The sequence below is a fragment of the Neomonachus schauinslandi genome, chromosome 5, assembly GCF_002201575.2.
Source record: "Neomonachus schauinslandi chromosome 5, ASM220157v2, whole genome shotgun sequence".
Classification (NCBI taxonomy): Eukaryota; Metazoa; Chordata; class Mammalia; order Carnivora; family Phocidae; genus Neomonachus; species Neomonachus schauinslandi.
The window spans coordinates 44,413,861-44,428,314 of record NC_058407.1 but is presented as its reverse complement, the minus strand read 5'-3'; the positions used below and the strand labels follow the sequence as shown (position 1 = coordinate 44,428,314).

General features: G+C 36.6%; 1 protein-coding gene across 1 annotated transcript in view; it reads left to right on the top strand.

The window, feature by feature from the left end:
• The window catches only part of TRHDE (thyrotropin releasing hormone degrading enzyme), a 364,092-nt gene extending 350,858 nt beyond the window's left edge, over positions 1-13,234 (top strand). Inside the window, exons 16-19 of the mRNA XM_021678576.1 lie at positions 4,240-4,407; positions 4,909-5,049; positions 7,515-7,596; positions 12,955-13,234. Of these exons, the coding sequence (XP_021534251.1) occupies positions 4,240-4,407; positions 4,909-5,049; positions 7,515-7,596; positions 12,955-13,098 (535 nt within the window). The 3' untranslated portion in view covers positions 13,099-13,234. The remainder of the gene's footprint in view (positions 1-4,239; positions 4,408-4,908; positions 5,050-7,514; positions 7,597-12,954) is intronic.
• The last annotated feature ends 1,220 nt before the right edge of the window (positions 13,235-14,454 follow it).

The following is a 14,454-nucleotide window of genomic DNA, read 5'->3' as shown; positions in this document are numbered from 1 at the left end:
ATTTCAAGATGCTAACTGTTACAATTTCAAAACTATTTTGCTTTCAAAACTTTTACCATACAAATGAACTTTGTCATGATCCTATTTAAAATGAGAATAGATTAAAAACTATAGTACAAGTTACACTAATTAGGTAATAATTTTCTGCAGTGTTAGACCCTCAAGAAGATAGACACTTCCTTTTGGCTAAGCATTCCTCTGTTCATCTCCTACGAAGGCAGATAGGAGAGACTAGCTTCCTGGTCCTGTATATGGATACTACCCAGAGAGAAAATTAAGCACAGCTTTCCTTCTCTAGATAATAAAATTCTATTAAAAGATTTATTTCTGAGGCAGCAGCTTAAAAGAAATGACCATGGGATATTCACATTCTTATAAACAATTTCCATGTCCATGAGAAGGGGCCGTGCCTCCCTGTAATCCTGATATCAAGAATCTCACAAAACTCATTTGTACTGCTCATAACTATGGGTTCTTGGGTTCTGTGGGGTTTTCAGCCCATGCTTTCCAAACAAATGAGCTTTTTCATTTGTTCCTTAATGACTTTGGTTTATACAAAGAGATCTTAAACTGTCCCCAGAGCAATCACTTTGCTAAAATGTTATTAGAACATCTTTACAAATTTAGCAACAAAAGGGGCTTCATTAACAATGGAAGTCATTGGGAACCAAGGCCCTTAGCAAATTCAGTGCTCACCAGTCTTGTTTTATTTTCAGCAATGAGGACAATAATGTTATGAACTATCCATTGACTCCTTAGTTGGTGGGTGGGTAAGGAAGTTGAGGGGTGCATGCCGTGGGAAGAGATGTTCGAAAAATCAGGGTGGTATTCTCCTGTTAATCAGTTCTGTCCTTGCCCTTCGAAGGAGACCTGTGAACCGGAAGCAGCACATTCGCATGGCATCTGCTGATAGAGTTATTTCTTTCCTGAGAGTTTTGGACATTTGCAGCTGAGACCGAGGGCGGTTTTTCAATGGCCCATCCACAGGCTTGAGATTATATATGTAAACATATGTGTGTCTCATTTTTATAGTAATCAAATTTGATACATCTGCTATGCACAGAGGGACAGCTGCTGACAAGCCTGAAAAGTTGACCTGCAGCTTCTGGCAGAGCAAATCCAAATTATGGGGTCTCTCTCTTGGTCTGGGACTGCAGCTTGAGATCTGGAATCTGCCCTTATTCTGGTCAGCTTTGCTTTTAAAGGCCTCCTTTGCCTAGGATAACTTTTGCTAGATTCCTTCAGGGTGGTCTGTCATTTTATCCAGCACTTTATTGCTGAGTGTCCTTTTAAGATTTTTTTCTCCGTGCTGTGTGTATGACCAGATTGCCATAGAGCAGTTCCTTAAGTACAGTGCTCACCTATATCCTCACGCTCACCCAGAGGCTGCATTTTAACAAGGATAGCTTCGGTGCTGGTGGGCACCATGGATACTTATTGTTGGAAATCCAGTCTTGCCCATATTGAATATTTCTCAAAGATGACTGATTTAACTGTGTTTTGGAAAATTAACTTAAAAAAAAAAGGTTAGCGGCGACCCTGTGGCCACTTCAGCACTGAGAGCATGATAAGTTGGATGTGTCCATATTACTCTGATGACTACCACTAATAGAAAACAATGTATCATACTTCCGTTGTCATAGCCATCTCTAAGCTGATAAAAATGGGAAAGACTTTCACGTACAGATCATCCTGGATCTCAGTTTACTATATAGTGGTGATAGTGCAAAATATCCTCTCTGAGAACAGAGTTCCCTCTCTTGCAAAAAGAAGTTTATAATGCAGATAGCATGATATTATTATATAGACTAAATAAAATGTATAACCTGGAACATGGTATTGCACAGAATTGCTATTTCCTGCCTCTCGTGCTCCTCTAGCCAGTGCCCAGGGCTTTGGACGGGCTAGTCCATTTATTCATTTGTATGTGCATCTTACACAGTTCTGCATCAGTCAGCAACATCTACTGAATAACAAAATATGGACTATTGCTACTGATTATGATATAGGGCAGTCAAGTTATTTCTAAGGAATATAGTTAATATCTTTTTTTTGCATTTTCTATATTTCTGTATGCTTTTTCTACTTGAAACCATTGATATTGGAGATGGATTTCATAGGCAGTAAAAAACCTAATTCAGTGGGCTCTATCCCTATATTCTCTTTAGTATATTAGTAGCTTAATGACTTTCTATTAGGTCTAACATTAAGAAAATATACATTGAGAAAAAAAGAAAATATACATTAATTTATGAGCTGATGATTTCAGTAGACATTTTATTGTTTTTTCTTGCAAATTTTTCTATTGATCTCTTGGCCAAAGTCATAACAATGATACAGTGTTTTGCTCTGTAGCCTATAATATTTGGGAGAAAAGACTCATCCTCTTTTCTAGTTGTTGATTTAGAGAAAGACGAGGTTTCTTAACTTTTTTATTATAGTTAGTAAAGATGGAAGCATATTTGTAATCCTGTATGCTATCTACCATGATTGAATGTGGTAGCAATGTTTTCTGAAGCTCTTGGATGGTTTCTTCTGATGTCTGTGTTCCTTTAAAAACAAAACAGAGTGCTTGCCTTCTAATACCACAAAGAAAAAAGGCTTCAGTTAGCGAGGTTAAAGTAACTTTTCTCCAAATACTCCAAATTACTTCTAGGAAGAGACAGAATAATATAGTTTTAGGCATTTCTGGGAACAATTAATTTTGTATGATACTTCTAGCAAATATAAGCATTGTGGTATCCTGAAACACAATCCTCAATATTCTGAGTGTAGCTCTACTGAGCTGCTTAACAGAATAAGATGAAGCTTATCTTCCTGGTGGTCATTCAGACACTTCCTCCTGTTTTCTAAATACCCCTTCAACCATAGCGTGTTTTAACCATCAATCGAGGTCCTAAATCTTTAGAAGAGATTGTTTTATCTTGCTACCCAGAGAAAACACCTCTTAATCAGCCACATTCAAATTACAAGTGAGAAATTTAAATAGTAGATCACTGAATATGACACAAAGCAGACATGTATTTGTCTTTGACTTTTTGTAAGTATTCTAGTGTTCTTTCAGAGAATTCGGTTTTTAAAATGTGGGATATATACTGAGACTTGAGAGAACAATATTTAGTAAAAAATTGATATGCTAAAGTAAACATGAGCATTTACAACTTATAAATAGTCAAGAGTAATTAAATCCACTCACAGTTTCCCACCATAATATTTATTTTGGAGTCCAAGTCAAATTTGTTCTATTTTTATAGTCACTTTTATAAATGTAGGGAAAAAGAAATTTCTACTTTCTCAAAATTTATTACTTTATGTTTTATCTGTTTATTATCTCTATCGGTAATCTTCTAGGTTCCAAAATGTGAAGACCTATTTGAGAAAACTAATTTTAGGGAGACTTGTCTATGATTTTAGGAGAAAATGTTTGTTTTATTCAAGTTAGTCTCTTCAGCCTGTGCTTTCTTGTCATTCTTGGGTCTACCAATTATGAGAGAAAATGTTTGGTTGGTAAGTGTATTGATGTTGGTGGAAATATAAAGCATCCTGTTTGCATTGTTTTTTTAAGCCTTTGTGTTCTGATTTTTTTTAAGATTTTATTTATTTATTTGACAGAGAGAGAGGGAGAGAGAGAGATCACAAGCAGGGGGAGTGGCAGAGGGAGAGGGAGAAGCAGGCTCCTAGCTGAGCAGGGAGCCTGATGCAGGGCTAGGTCCCAGGACCGTGGGATCATGACTTGAGCCGAAGGCAGACGTTTAACCGACTGAGCCACCCAGGTGTCCCGTGATTTTTGTTTAAATATAGTTTCAAGAGTAGAAATAAAACTTGCATTCAAAATACATTATTTTACATCATTCAATTGCCAATATTTTTGAATATTGTTACTATATAGTATTATTCTCTTTCAGGTAAAATCTAATTAACAAAATCATCTTTTTTAAAAACTCACTGTAGGGGCGCCTGGGTGGCTCAGTTGGTTAAGTGACTGCCTTCGCCTCAGGTCATGATCCTGGAGTCCTGGGATTGAGTCCCACATCAGGCTCCTTGCTCAGCGGGGAGGCTGCTTCTCCCTCTGACCCTCTCCCCTCTCATGCTGTTTCTCTCTCTCTCTCTCTCGCAAATAAATAAAATCTTTAAAAAAAATAAAATAAAAAACTGACTGTAGTAAATCAGCATCTGTCTTTAGTTTCAATGCTATGAAGCTTTTAATTAACAGAAAACCAACATGGGTTGCTTCTTTAGAATACCACTAAATGTTAGAGACATCGTCTACTGTACAGGAGTTTCACTACTAGATGAGGATGTCTGGGAATTCATATGGATGAAATTCCACTCCACCACAGCAGTTTCTGAGAAGAAAATATTATTGGAAGCCTTAACTTGCAGTGATGACAGGAACTTATTAAATAGGTGGGTCAATTAATTTTCTAAAATTATTTGTGTAATGAGAGTACTCTCTGTTAATCAAACTACACTGAACTTGATTTTATTTCCTCGAATATATACTAGTTACTGTAGCTAAGGAAAATTGCCATGTTGATATGACTAAAGCTAATTGAATAGAAAGAGATACCTTTGTTTCTCACTAAATAATAGGACAACGTTTCATTGAAAAAGGAAGTATTTACTATAAAGATTTTTTAAAGTGAGTTGATAGCATCAGAACAAAATTGTGATTTCTTCACCCGCAAGAATTTTTCAAAACTTAATTAATGAGCTAATTAAAGTGCTATGAATTTGCTCTTCCCCCTTTTATAAACAGAAAATTGTTCTGTTGGTAAGTTGTATTAGTAGTTTACACAAGACTGTTCTTTTAAAGAATATGACAAATTAATGCATGTAATTTTTATAATTTTATAAAAATGTTTAAGTTATTGGGCTAAAAGTTTTTCTACAATTCTATCCTTAAAGGCTTCTGAATCTATCACTGAATTCTGAGGTGGTGTTAGATCAAGATGCAATTGATGTGATAATCCATGTCGCTCGAAATCCACATGGCCGAGACCTTGCCTGGAAGTTTTTCAGAGATAAATGGAAGATATTAAATACCAGGTAGAAATAAGAGTTCAGTCATTCAAACTTGAGTGAGTAAATTAAAGGTGACATAGGAGAGATAAGGGCCCAACTTTTTGTGTTAAAACCAAGGTCCAGATAATAGAATTAGACTTTAAAATAGTCAACCAAGATGGGTGTTGCCACTTCTGTGAAACTCAGAATTATTTTAATGATTCTATGACATTATTCATGTAATAAAGATTAAAAACTGTGATTATATATGGAAATGTGGGATTAAAAAGGTTTAGCAGTACAACTTTTGTGGAAAATCTATTGAGCTGTCTAAGGTTGAAGAAATATCATAAAACTATATTCTAAATGTGTTGTAAAAAAAAGATTTATAAATCAGATATAATTATTATATTATATAACAAGAAAATTTTACCTCTGCAGAATTGTTTTAAATTTTCTTTAAATATAAATATAAAACACCTGAAATAAAACCAAGATATAGAGAAGGAACATTTGAATCATTGTATAACTCTAGTTGCAATGGAATGCATTCCTGAGACATCTTGTTTCATGGTGAGAATTCTTCAGCCTCAATTTAAGAAAACGTTTCATTATGTATTTAAATGTATTATAATGAATGTTGATTTATTACTCTGATAATCTCTATGGCATTTTAAAATTAAATTTATTATAGAGCCTGTAGATGCTGTGTGTTCTCAAACTTAAATGTCCCCAAACAGTGAACAGACCTCTTGTTCTGTCTCTTAAAAACTGGTGTGTAAACTACATTTTTAAGGTATAGCTTTCTCAGTTGCCCTTGTATAATGGGTTCAATTTGAATGGATGTGTCCTGTTAAAGCACAATTCTATCTACAGACGTTTCATTGTCAGAGAGCACTGATATTCCTAGAAGACATATTGGCTTTTTTGTATTTGCAGCTCAGAAATTGGAATGATTGGAAGATTAAAACTTGCTTTGCTCTCATGTACCCCTAATATAGTGAATAGTCAGATACCAGGTGAAATTAATATATACGAGCACTTCACTTTAAAAAGTGTCAAATATCTGCCAATGCACAGTCTCCTTAGGGAGTGGTTTTGTCTGTCAGAGTTCAGCATAGTGCAGGTATTGTTCAGTTCCAACCAAAAAATGTTTGGTTCCTGGTATGCTTATTTTATCTCATTGAGACTCCATGGTCTCCAACCGAAAGGTAGAAAGGTTGAGATTTCAGTATATCTACAGATATGGAAGTGTTTATCTTGACAAATAGGACTGTCTTCTTCATCTGCTCCTACTCCTCTGTCAATCCTTGAACACTAGGTGCTATCCAAGGTACTCCTATTTCCTGCCTGCAGATTCTCCCTGTTTTTAGTTGCCATCTACTCCAATTGCTCGATCGTTTCAATTGCTCCCAAATCTAGATCTCTTACTCAAACATTTTGTCTAAGCTTCACCCTATGATGGACAGTTGCCTGTTTGGACCCCCCTACTGAGGTGTACCTGCAAAGCTAAATCCATCACTGTCTTCTTGTCTTCCTTTCCCCAGTAAATAATATGGCCATCCAACAATTGCTCAAGCCAGACACTTAGAAAACCACATGTACCCCCTTGCCATATATAACAATTAGGCTTGAGATATTGTCAATTTAACAAGTCCTAAAAGAAAGGTGCCACAATACTGTAAGGACAGCATTAGAAAACCTCTTATAATGGGGGCTGAGCCTTTGCTTCCAAAACCTCAGAATCTTTTTTAGTGTACTTTTCTTAATTCTAAGAGTATGGTAGCCTGTGACAGGTATCCTTAGCACAACAGAGATAAATCAATAAAATGAGAAACCTTGCCATCTCACCAATACAAATTGTTCCTTACTGTGGGTCACGAGTCAAGAATTTATGTCTGTGGTACAAGGATTATGCAATCCAAGTGAACAACTCAATATTTTAATTTAATGCCTACATGAAAACATACTAATATTTGGGGAGCACTTCAAAGAAATTTGGCTCAGTTTCTAAGCATGAAAAAGAATGCCAATGTCATTTATGACTGACCAGACCAAAGGATCTGTGTGACATACTGATAATGCCCAAGTTTGTATTACACTCCTGATTCCTTTGTTGGGATTTTTTTTTCCTCATAGTGAACTAAGTTGTTTAAAGTAGAAAGTTTAAAAATATTTCTCCCTCAAACCTTGGGTTGAAAATATAATAGTAATTCCTAAATCTAATTTTAGAGGGTTCCTTTTTTTTTTTTTAATTTACTGCAACTTAGACCTCTCTGAAACATTTTGAGATAAATCAGGGGGCATCTGATGGTATTCTGCAGTCACAGCTCTTTGCACCTCCCTGGCTCCCTGGTGAAATGACCTTGAAATGTTCAGAGATCTTAATGGCAACAAGATAACATTGGTCAAATGGAGCCCTTGAAAAGGATTCTAAAAAAATCTATAGAGTAGTATTTCTTTAATTACTTCCTATATTAACATCAAGACTTTTTTTTTTATCTTTCCAGGTATGGAGAGGCATTATTTATGAATTCCAAACTCATTAGTGGAGTTACAGAATTTCTTAATACTGAAGGTGAACTCAAAGAGGTAAATATTTTAATATATGAGTTCTAATGTTTTTCTTTTATAAATATATGAAATTATACATTCACTTTAACCATTTTTTTCCAACAGATTCATATCCATTTCTTAAAAAAAACATACGTTCATGATAAAGACTTGATTTAATTCATTATTTGCAAAATTATTTCTATTATATTAAACGTTAAATGCCTTTGGGGCTCCTGGGTGGCTCAGTAGGTTGAACATCTGACTTTTGGTTTTGGCTCAGGTCATGATCTGAGTCTTGAGATCTCCTCTTAGTGCTCTGTGCACTCAGTTCAGAGTCTACTTGTCCCTCTCCCTCCCCCTCTGACCATGTGAGTGCTCTCTCTCTCTCTCTCTCAAATAAGTAAATAAAATCTAAAAAACAAACAAACAAGCATAAAATGCCTTTGAGAGATGTTTGAATATAATGATTCTCAAATCCACTCCAGATCTCTTTGATCCAATCATCTATTCCTCAGCTGATGATGTGAACCCAGCTTAGGATCCTAGAAATGACAGACCCATCCTGTCACAATGACTCAGTATTTGGGTACAAAAGATCAGGGCTGGTGTTAAGATATAGAACTTAAGTCTCCTTGCTTTGTGGTCAGGCCAATACAGGGAGTGGATCACTAGGTGTGATAATAATGCCTCATGCTGTCTAGTCTGTTCAATGGAATGAATTCATATGTATGAAAGAGAATGTATCGGGCAATATATAATGAGATTAATAGTTTTTTCTCTGGTTTATTTCTCTGGAGATAATTTTTTTTTTGACCATTAACTCACATTTGTAAAAGAGATGGGTGTGAAATGTGGAGGGGTAAGTATGTAGGAGGGAGGAAAAAATATAGATACATTTAGATGATTCAGATGAGCTGGGCTTCAACCATCTATCACTTTTTTGTCTGCTGCTCAACTCCATTATAAATATATTTTATATATTTGGTCTTGAGAATCATGGCTTCCTCTGCTCTCACTGACAGAACTCCTGAGACTGTGACCCAGAGCTAATCATATTGAGCAGCATTTCCCCAGGAGCATCAACCCTGGCATCATCCTTAACATCTTCTAATATTGCCCAATGTTGTATGATCATCTCTCATGCACTAACTTGGATTCTTACACACGATGAGCTAAGCTAAGTCTCTGATTGCAATGATTTGAAATTCAATTTTTATCCCTGCTGTGTATTCCCAACCCTAAAGGATTTGGTTCTGAAAGCCCCAGCCCATGTTTTACTAAATTTTTTTTAATAAAGGAAGCTAAATGAGAAGGACTTCTTTTTTTTTTTTTTTAAAGATTTTATTTATTTATTTGAGACAGAGAGAATGAGAGAGACAGAGAGCACATGAGAGGGGGAAGGGCCAGAGGGAGAAGCAGGCTCCCTGCCGAGCAGGGAGCCCGATGCGGGACTCGATCCCGGGACTCCAGGATCATGACCTGAGCCGAAGGCAGTCGCTTAACCAACTGAGCCACCCAGGCGCCCCAAGAAGGACTTCTTTCATAGCTATATGAAACAGAATGAAAGAACAATTAAATGAATGATTGCTTCCAATTTTCTCTGTATTTAAATGAAGTACTTTTAATTTCTTGATTTTACATTCAGGAATCAGTGAGTAAAAGACTCATTTAGTCACAACCTGTGAAACCACTGAAGTGAACACAGATGTGAAAAATCGCTTCCACCCTTCCCTTCCCCTCCTCCTCCTCCCTTGTAGCTCCCTTCCTTCTCCTGTCTTCTCCCCAGTCTTCTCTGCCTTTGCCCCTTTCCTGCTGCCTCTCTCCTGTACCTGCTCCCTTTTCTTCTTCCTCAAACTCTTGTCTATCTTTCATACTTTCCTTGCTTCAGGTATACCCAGGCCCTGGGAAAAGATCTTTTAAATGGATATTTATTTGATTTTATCCTATGCTGACCATTTTGTCTTACTTACTTCACACATATTTTTAATATTTTTCCACTTGATTTAATTGTCATTTGAAATGTCCTTGTAATGAAAAGTGCAGTTTCAAACGTGAAACTGAACTGTGGCTTTTATTCCATTACCTACAGAGCAGCTAACTTCACAATACCATCTCTCTGTGGCATGTGCAAGGAATACAAAGCAAACTCCCATTCCACTCCACGACAGCGGTCCCCAATCGTTAAGACAATGATGAGATAATGAAAGTATGGCAAAGCCTCAGAGGGCAGTTGTCAAACTAGAAAGTCAGCACAAGTGGCCATGTCATGAAGGGATCCCCCGCCATTAATGTAAAAGGGGTGAGGAAATTCCAGATTCATCCTTCTATAACCAATGATCCTCACAAGCAGAAAACCCAATGCGCTCCCTTTGGATGGGGGCATATTCTTATTTTCAAGAGTATATATAGATCAAAAGGGAATCAACATCTTTGTGAATTCTGAAAACTTATTTTCATGTTAATGATCCCCATCAGCCCATTGTTGCAGGGTTCCTTCCCCAAAACTGCATTCTAGTACCTGAAACTGGTAATTTCCTTCTAATTACGTGGCTCTAGCCATTTGAACACTATTTCTCTATGAAACAGTGTGTTATTTCCTTAATTTTAAACTAATGGAAGTACAACCTGAGGGAGCTGCAGAGGCCCTTTGCCATCATACTAATGCCTGTTGAGCAATTCTCTCCAGCCCTTGTTTGTTTTTGTTTTTTTTTTTTCTTCTTGAGCCTAATCTACAACCCTGTTGTGGAGGAACATAGATCCTGTGCATCACAGACATCCCATTTACAGTTTTAATGTTGAAAATATAAACCTCATAATAGGGCAATAGCTAATTCAATTCATTTATATGGTTACTGAGAGTATATTAGGTTTTGCCATTTACTCTACAAATAATTTATTTTGTGATATTTAGGGTCTAGGGTACCCTAAAATCAGAGTTTTCTTTTTAAACCTGAAAATGTCTCCTAATGGAGAAATTAACAAACATGTCTAGAAATTTTATGCTAAGACTAGGAAGCACAAACAACTCTGACATCTTACTAAATGCTATTTTATAAAAATGTCTAAACTTGCAACATTTTCAAATAAAAGCATAAGCTGGCATAAGTATTTAGGAAACACAGTAATAAAAGCTAATAACAGCAGAAAATCTACCAAAGAGCTGCAGAAATAAGCAAACTGGAATGCCAAGTCCCTTCCATCTACCCCGGGGCCTCTAAAGTCAGGCAAGGGGTCAGGAAGGTGCTATGATCACACCCCCCCAGGACCCGTTAGATAGCTGCTGTAACCACATGTTTGACAGAAGAGCTGCAGAGGAATCTGGGCATAAAATCAATATGTGCCGACTACGGAAAGTGGGCCATATATGTTCTGACGAATAAGCTACTCCCAAGATTCATACGAGTCACCTCAGGCTCTCTGAGCTCATGAGGCAAGTATTTAGTGCACTTAAATAGTGATTTAAGAAATGAATCCCTGGGGGCCTACCACTTACATTTGTTATTGATGGTTCTCTGGCAGGATAATCTGACCTACTGTCTTTGTGTCAATAACACATTCATATTCAAACCCATAGTTTGCCTTTGAGGAGTACGGAAGCGTTTTGCTTCACTGTTCAGGCTGGCTCACTCTCTCTCTCCTCAAGGGGCCAAGAGCGTGCTGCAGAGTCAAAGTTGCCAAAGGGTCATTTATCACTATCTGGCATATTTAGTACTGCCGAGGAAAGTATGTATGTAATAAAGCAGAATATATTTTAAGAGGAGTAAATATAATTTTTTCCTGATTGACATATATTATGTAAAGAATTCCACTGTAAGGTACAAATGTATATACACATGTATGCTGTAATATACCGTACTTTTGTATTAAAACAATTCGAGACATAGATCATAATGTATTACTTGTTGCTTTAGGAATACAGAATGAATGAGTCCAAACGTATAAATATATATGAATTATTGGATTAATCAGTTAAAGTTTAAAAATATAATTCAATGTTTCCATTAGACTTCCTTTTAATATCTTTGTGCCTGTAACGGGCATATGTGTGTGGCACCGTGCCTGGAATATTGAAGACATTCAATAAACTCCCATGTCTTCCCTTCTTCCTCTTAGTCTGTATAAATCTGGTAAAATGTCAAATCAATTTTCAGAATAGCATCAATAAATCTTTGTTATATGTTGGATATTTTACATGTTTGTTATCAAAGCATAGTAATTTTGAAGTCTTATAAAGGATATAGCTCTGAGATATAGTTATCCATTGCTAATGCTGTGGGGGGCATGGGGCTTTATAGGAAAGTAGAGGAAAAACTTTGAGAAAACCCATGGGTATCATGAAATCAAAGTAACACTGTCATAAACAAACCAAGCTACCAATGAGCCAATTTCTAGATTAACTCAAAAAAGTATTAAAGAGTCCATTTTAAATGCCCCTCCCCCCATACTCCCTGCTCCTGAGTCAATCTGGATGCACTACATTTCCCTCCTGGCATATCCTCCATGTGGCACCCACCATGTGATGAATCACACCCACACTAATTACACCACTAATGTTTCTGTGTTGCAAGTTGATTTTTCATATTTGCCTATTAGCATTGCGATTGTTGGTTGGTTGCCAGTTTCTTAAGACATATCAGTCAGAAAGAAAAACTGCTAATATTTAATCTTGAAATAAAGTCCCTGAGCAATCCCAGAATACGTGAGCTCTCTAGAGAAAATCTTATATCCAGAAAAATAATAGCAAAGCATTTTAAAATTGTAACTTATTTTAATTAAGTGCTCAAAGTATCTAGCTAAATGAGTCCACACTTAGCTTTCCTTCATTCTTTCTAAGTTGAGTCACCCGGGCAATTGAAATGTCATTAATCATCCGGTTTTCATAGCATCATTACTTTCTTCCCACCACCCAATAACTGGTAATCCCTTCCTACCAAAGGTAAGAGTCAAGCCCTTATGCTACTTATTTGGAGAAGAAGAAGAAGAGTTGGATCTCTACCAACAAAGAGGGAATTTTAATCCTTATCTTCAGTTTTTAAGGCTATTTGTACATTGGATATGCTTTGCAATTAGAACTAGCCTTGGCCACAGTCCCCTCAACCTATTACGAAAAGATAAATACGTCTATTTTAATATTTACTTATGAAACAAGAAGCTGAATTTGGAGCTCTTGAAACTGTAATGTCTACTCTTTTTTCCTTCCGGTTCCAAAAGAAACTACACTGCACCTAATGGACGCAATTTGTTGTATTGTATTTCGTTAGTGAGCTTGCTTCCCATATTAAATATGCCTTCTGCACTGACTGTGGCACTTTGTTTTACATATAGTCTTGTTTATATATGTTCGACAGGAGTTTGAGACATGCATATTTACCCTTCAAAAATGTTTCTTTCCAGCTGAAGAACTTCATGAAGAACTACAGTGGAGTAGCTGCTGCCTCTTTCTTGAGAGCCGTGGAAACCGTCGAAGCCAACGTGCGCTGGAAAATGCTTTATCAAGATGAGCTTTTCCAATGGTTAGGAAAAGCTCTGAGACACTAAAATCTCTCTTATGAACAATTCAACTCCAAATTTTGGGAGAAGACCTGCTTTCTATGGAATGAGGAAAATGTGCTATGTGAAAAATGGCCAGATTTTCAGCGTTAACGTGTGGGAGGAAATTTCTTTTTTTTTAATTTTTGGTTTTGGGGGACTTTTTGTTTGTTTCATTCATTCTGTTTTGTTTCTCTACTGGGTGTTCTTCTCTAAAGAAACTCTTGCAAGTGAAACTAGCCATGATGGCTTCAGCTGTACATTCCTTGCTGTACAGGACCAATTATGATAGTGATGCATGTTGATGTTGCAGTCAGTTTGGAAAAACATATTCAGAATATTTTCTGCATGGTTGTGTGGTCCTGCCTGTGTTCAGCATGCTTATTTAAACTGTCTGACGTCATATGTGAATGTATGTTACATCCAGGATGGGCATTACACAAAAGCACAAAGATTATCTATGACAATCAGTGTTGCAATGAAAGAAGAACTAAAAAAGAATTCTGTTCTTGGTCCTGGGCAATGTGGGAGGTGAAATAGCCCTTTAAGTGATCATTATCACTTCTTTCAGCACTTGGATTGTCTTGCAATGATGACTGTTTTGCTAACTCATTTTCTTCGAGTTAAAGCCGTGTGTTTAAAAAGTCATATAGATGGTGTATACATATGTATATGTACAGAGGGAAGCCCTATATGTATATAGTATGTTGTACACTGCACTTCTGCAAAGAATCTCTTCCGATCAAAGAAACTTTATCTCTTTTTATAAACTTATGCAAACTTTGAAAAGGCTGAAAAGAATTTAACACTCTCCTTTCTGACGATTTCCTGACTAAATTTCTCAACTGTTATAGATTTTTTTCATCTATTTCCTGAACAATGGTCTATTCTACTACATGAAAATGAGTTCAAACAAAATTTATGTATAAACACTCTTCTAATTCTCCAAAGTGGCAGCCACGTATCCTAAATATAGATTCTGTCATCATTCTGGTCAAACTTCCTGTTGCATAAAACAATTGTGCACATTTAATAATTATCAGTGCTGAGAAAACGTTTCTTTTCCATCTTATTTGTTTTTCCATCTCATGTTGGGTGGTCCAGAGGGTTAAAAACTCTGTGTGTGTGTGTGTATGTGTGTGTGTGTGTTGGTCTTTGTGTCTGTGTCAGTCTAATCCTCCATTAAGTGACCGGGCCTCAAGTAGGTCAGATACCATGTAATGACCTTGGATCCCCGCTGCGCCATCTGTTTAGAGGAAAGTTACTTTCCTTGAGCAAAGCTTTTCCTTTGGCATTGACAGCTCTCTTCTACCTAAGAATTTTAAATAGCCCTTGTCATGGCTGTCTGTTATGTAACACAAGTGC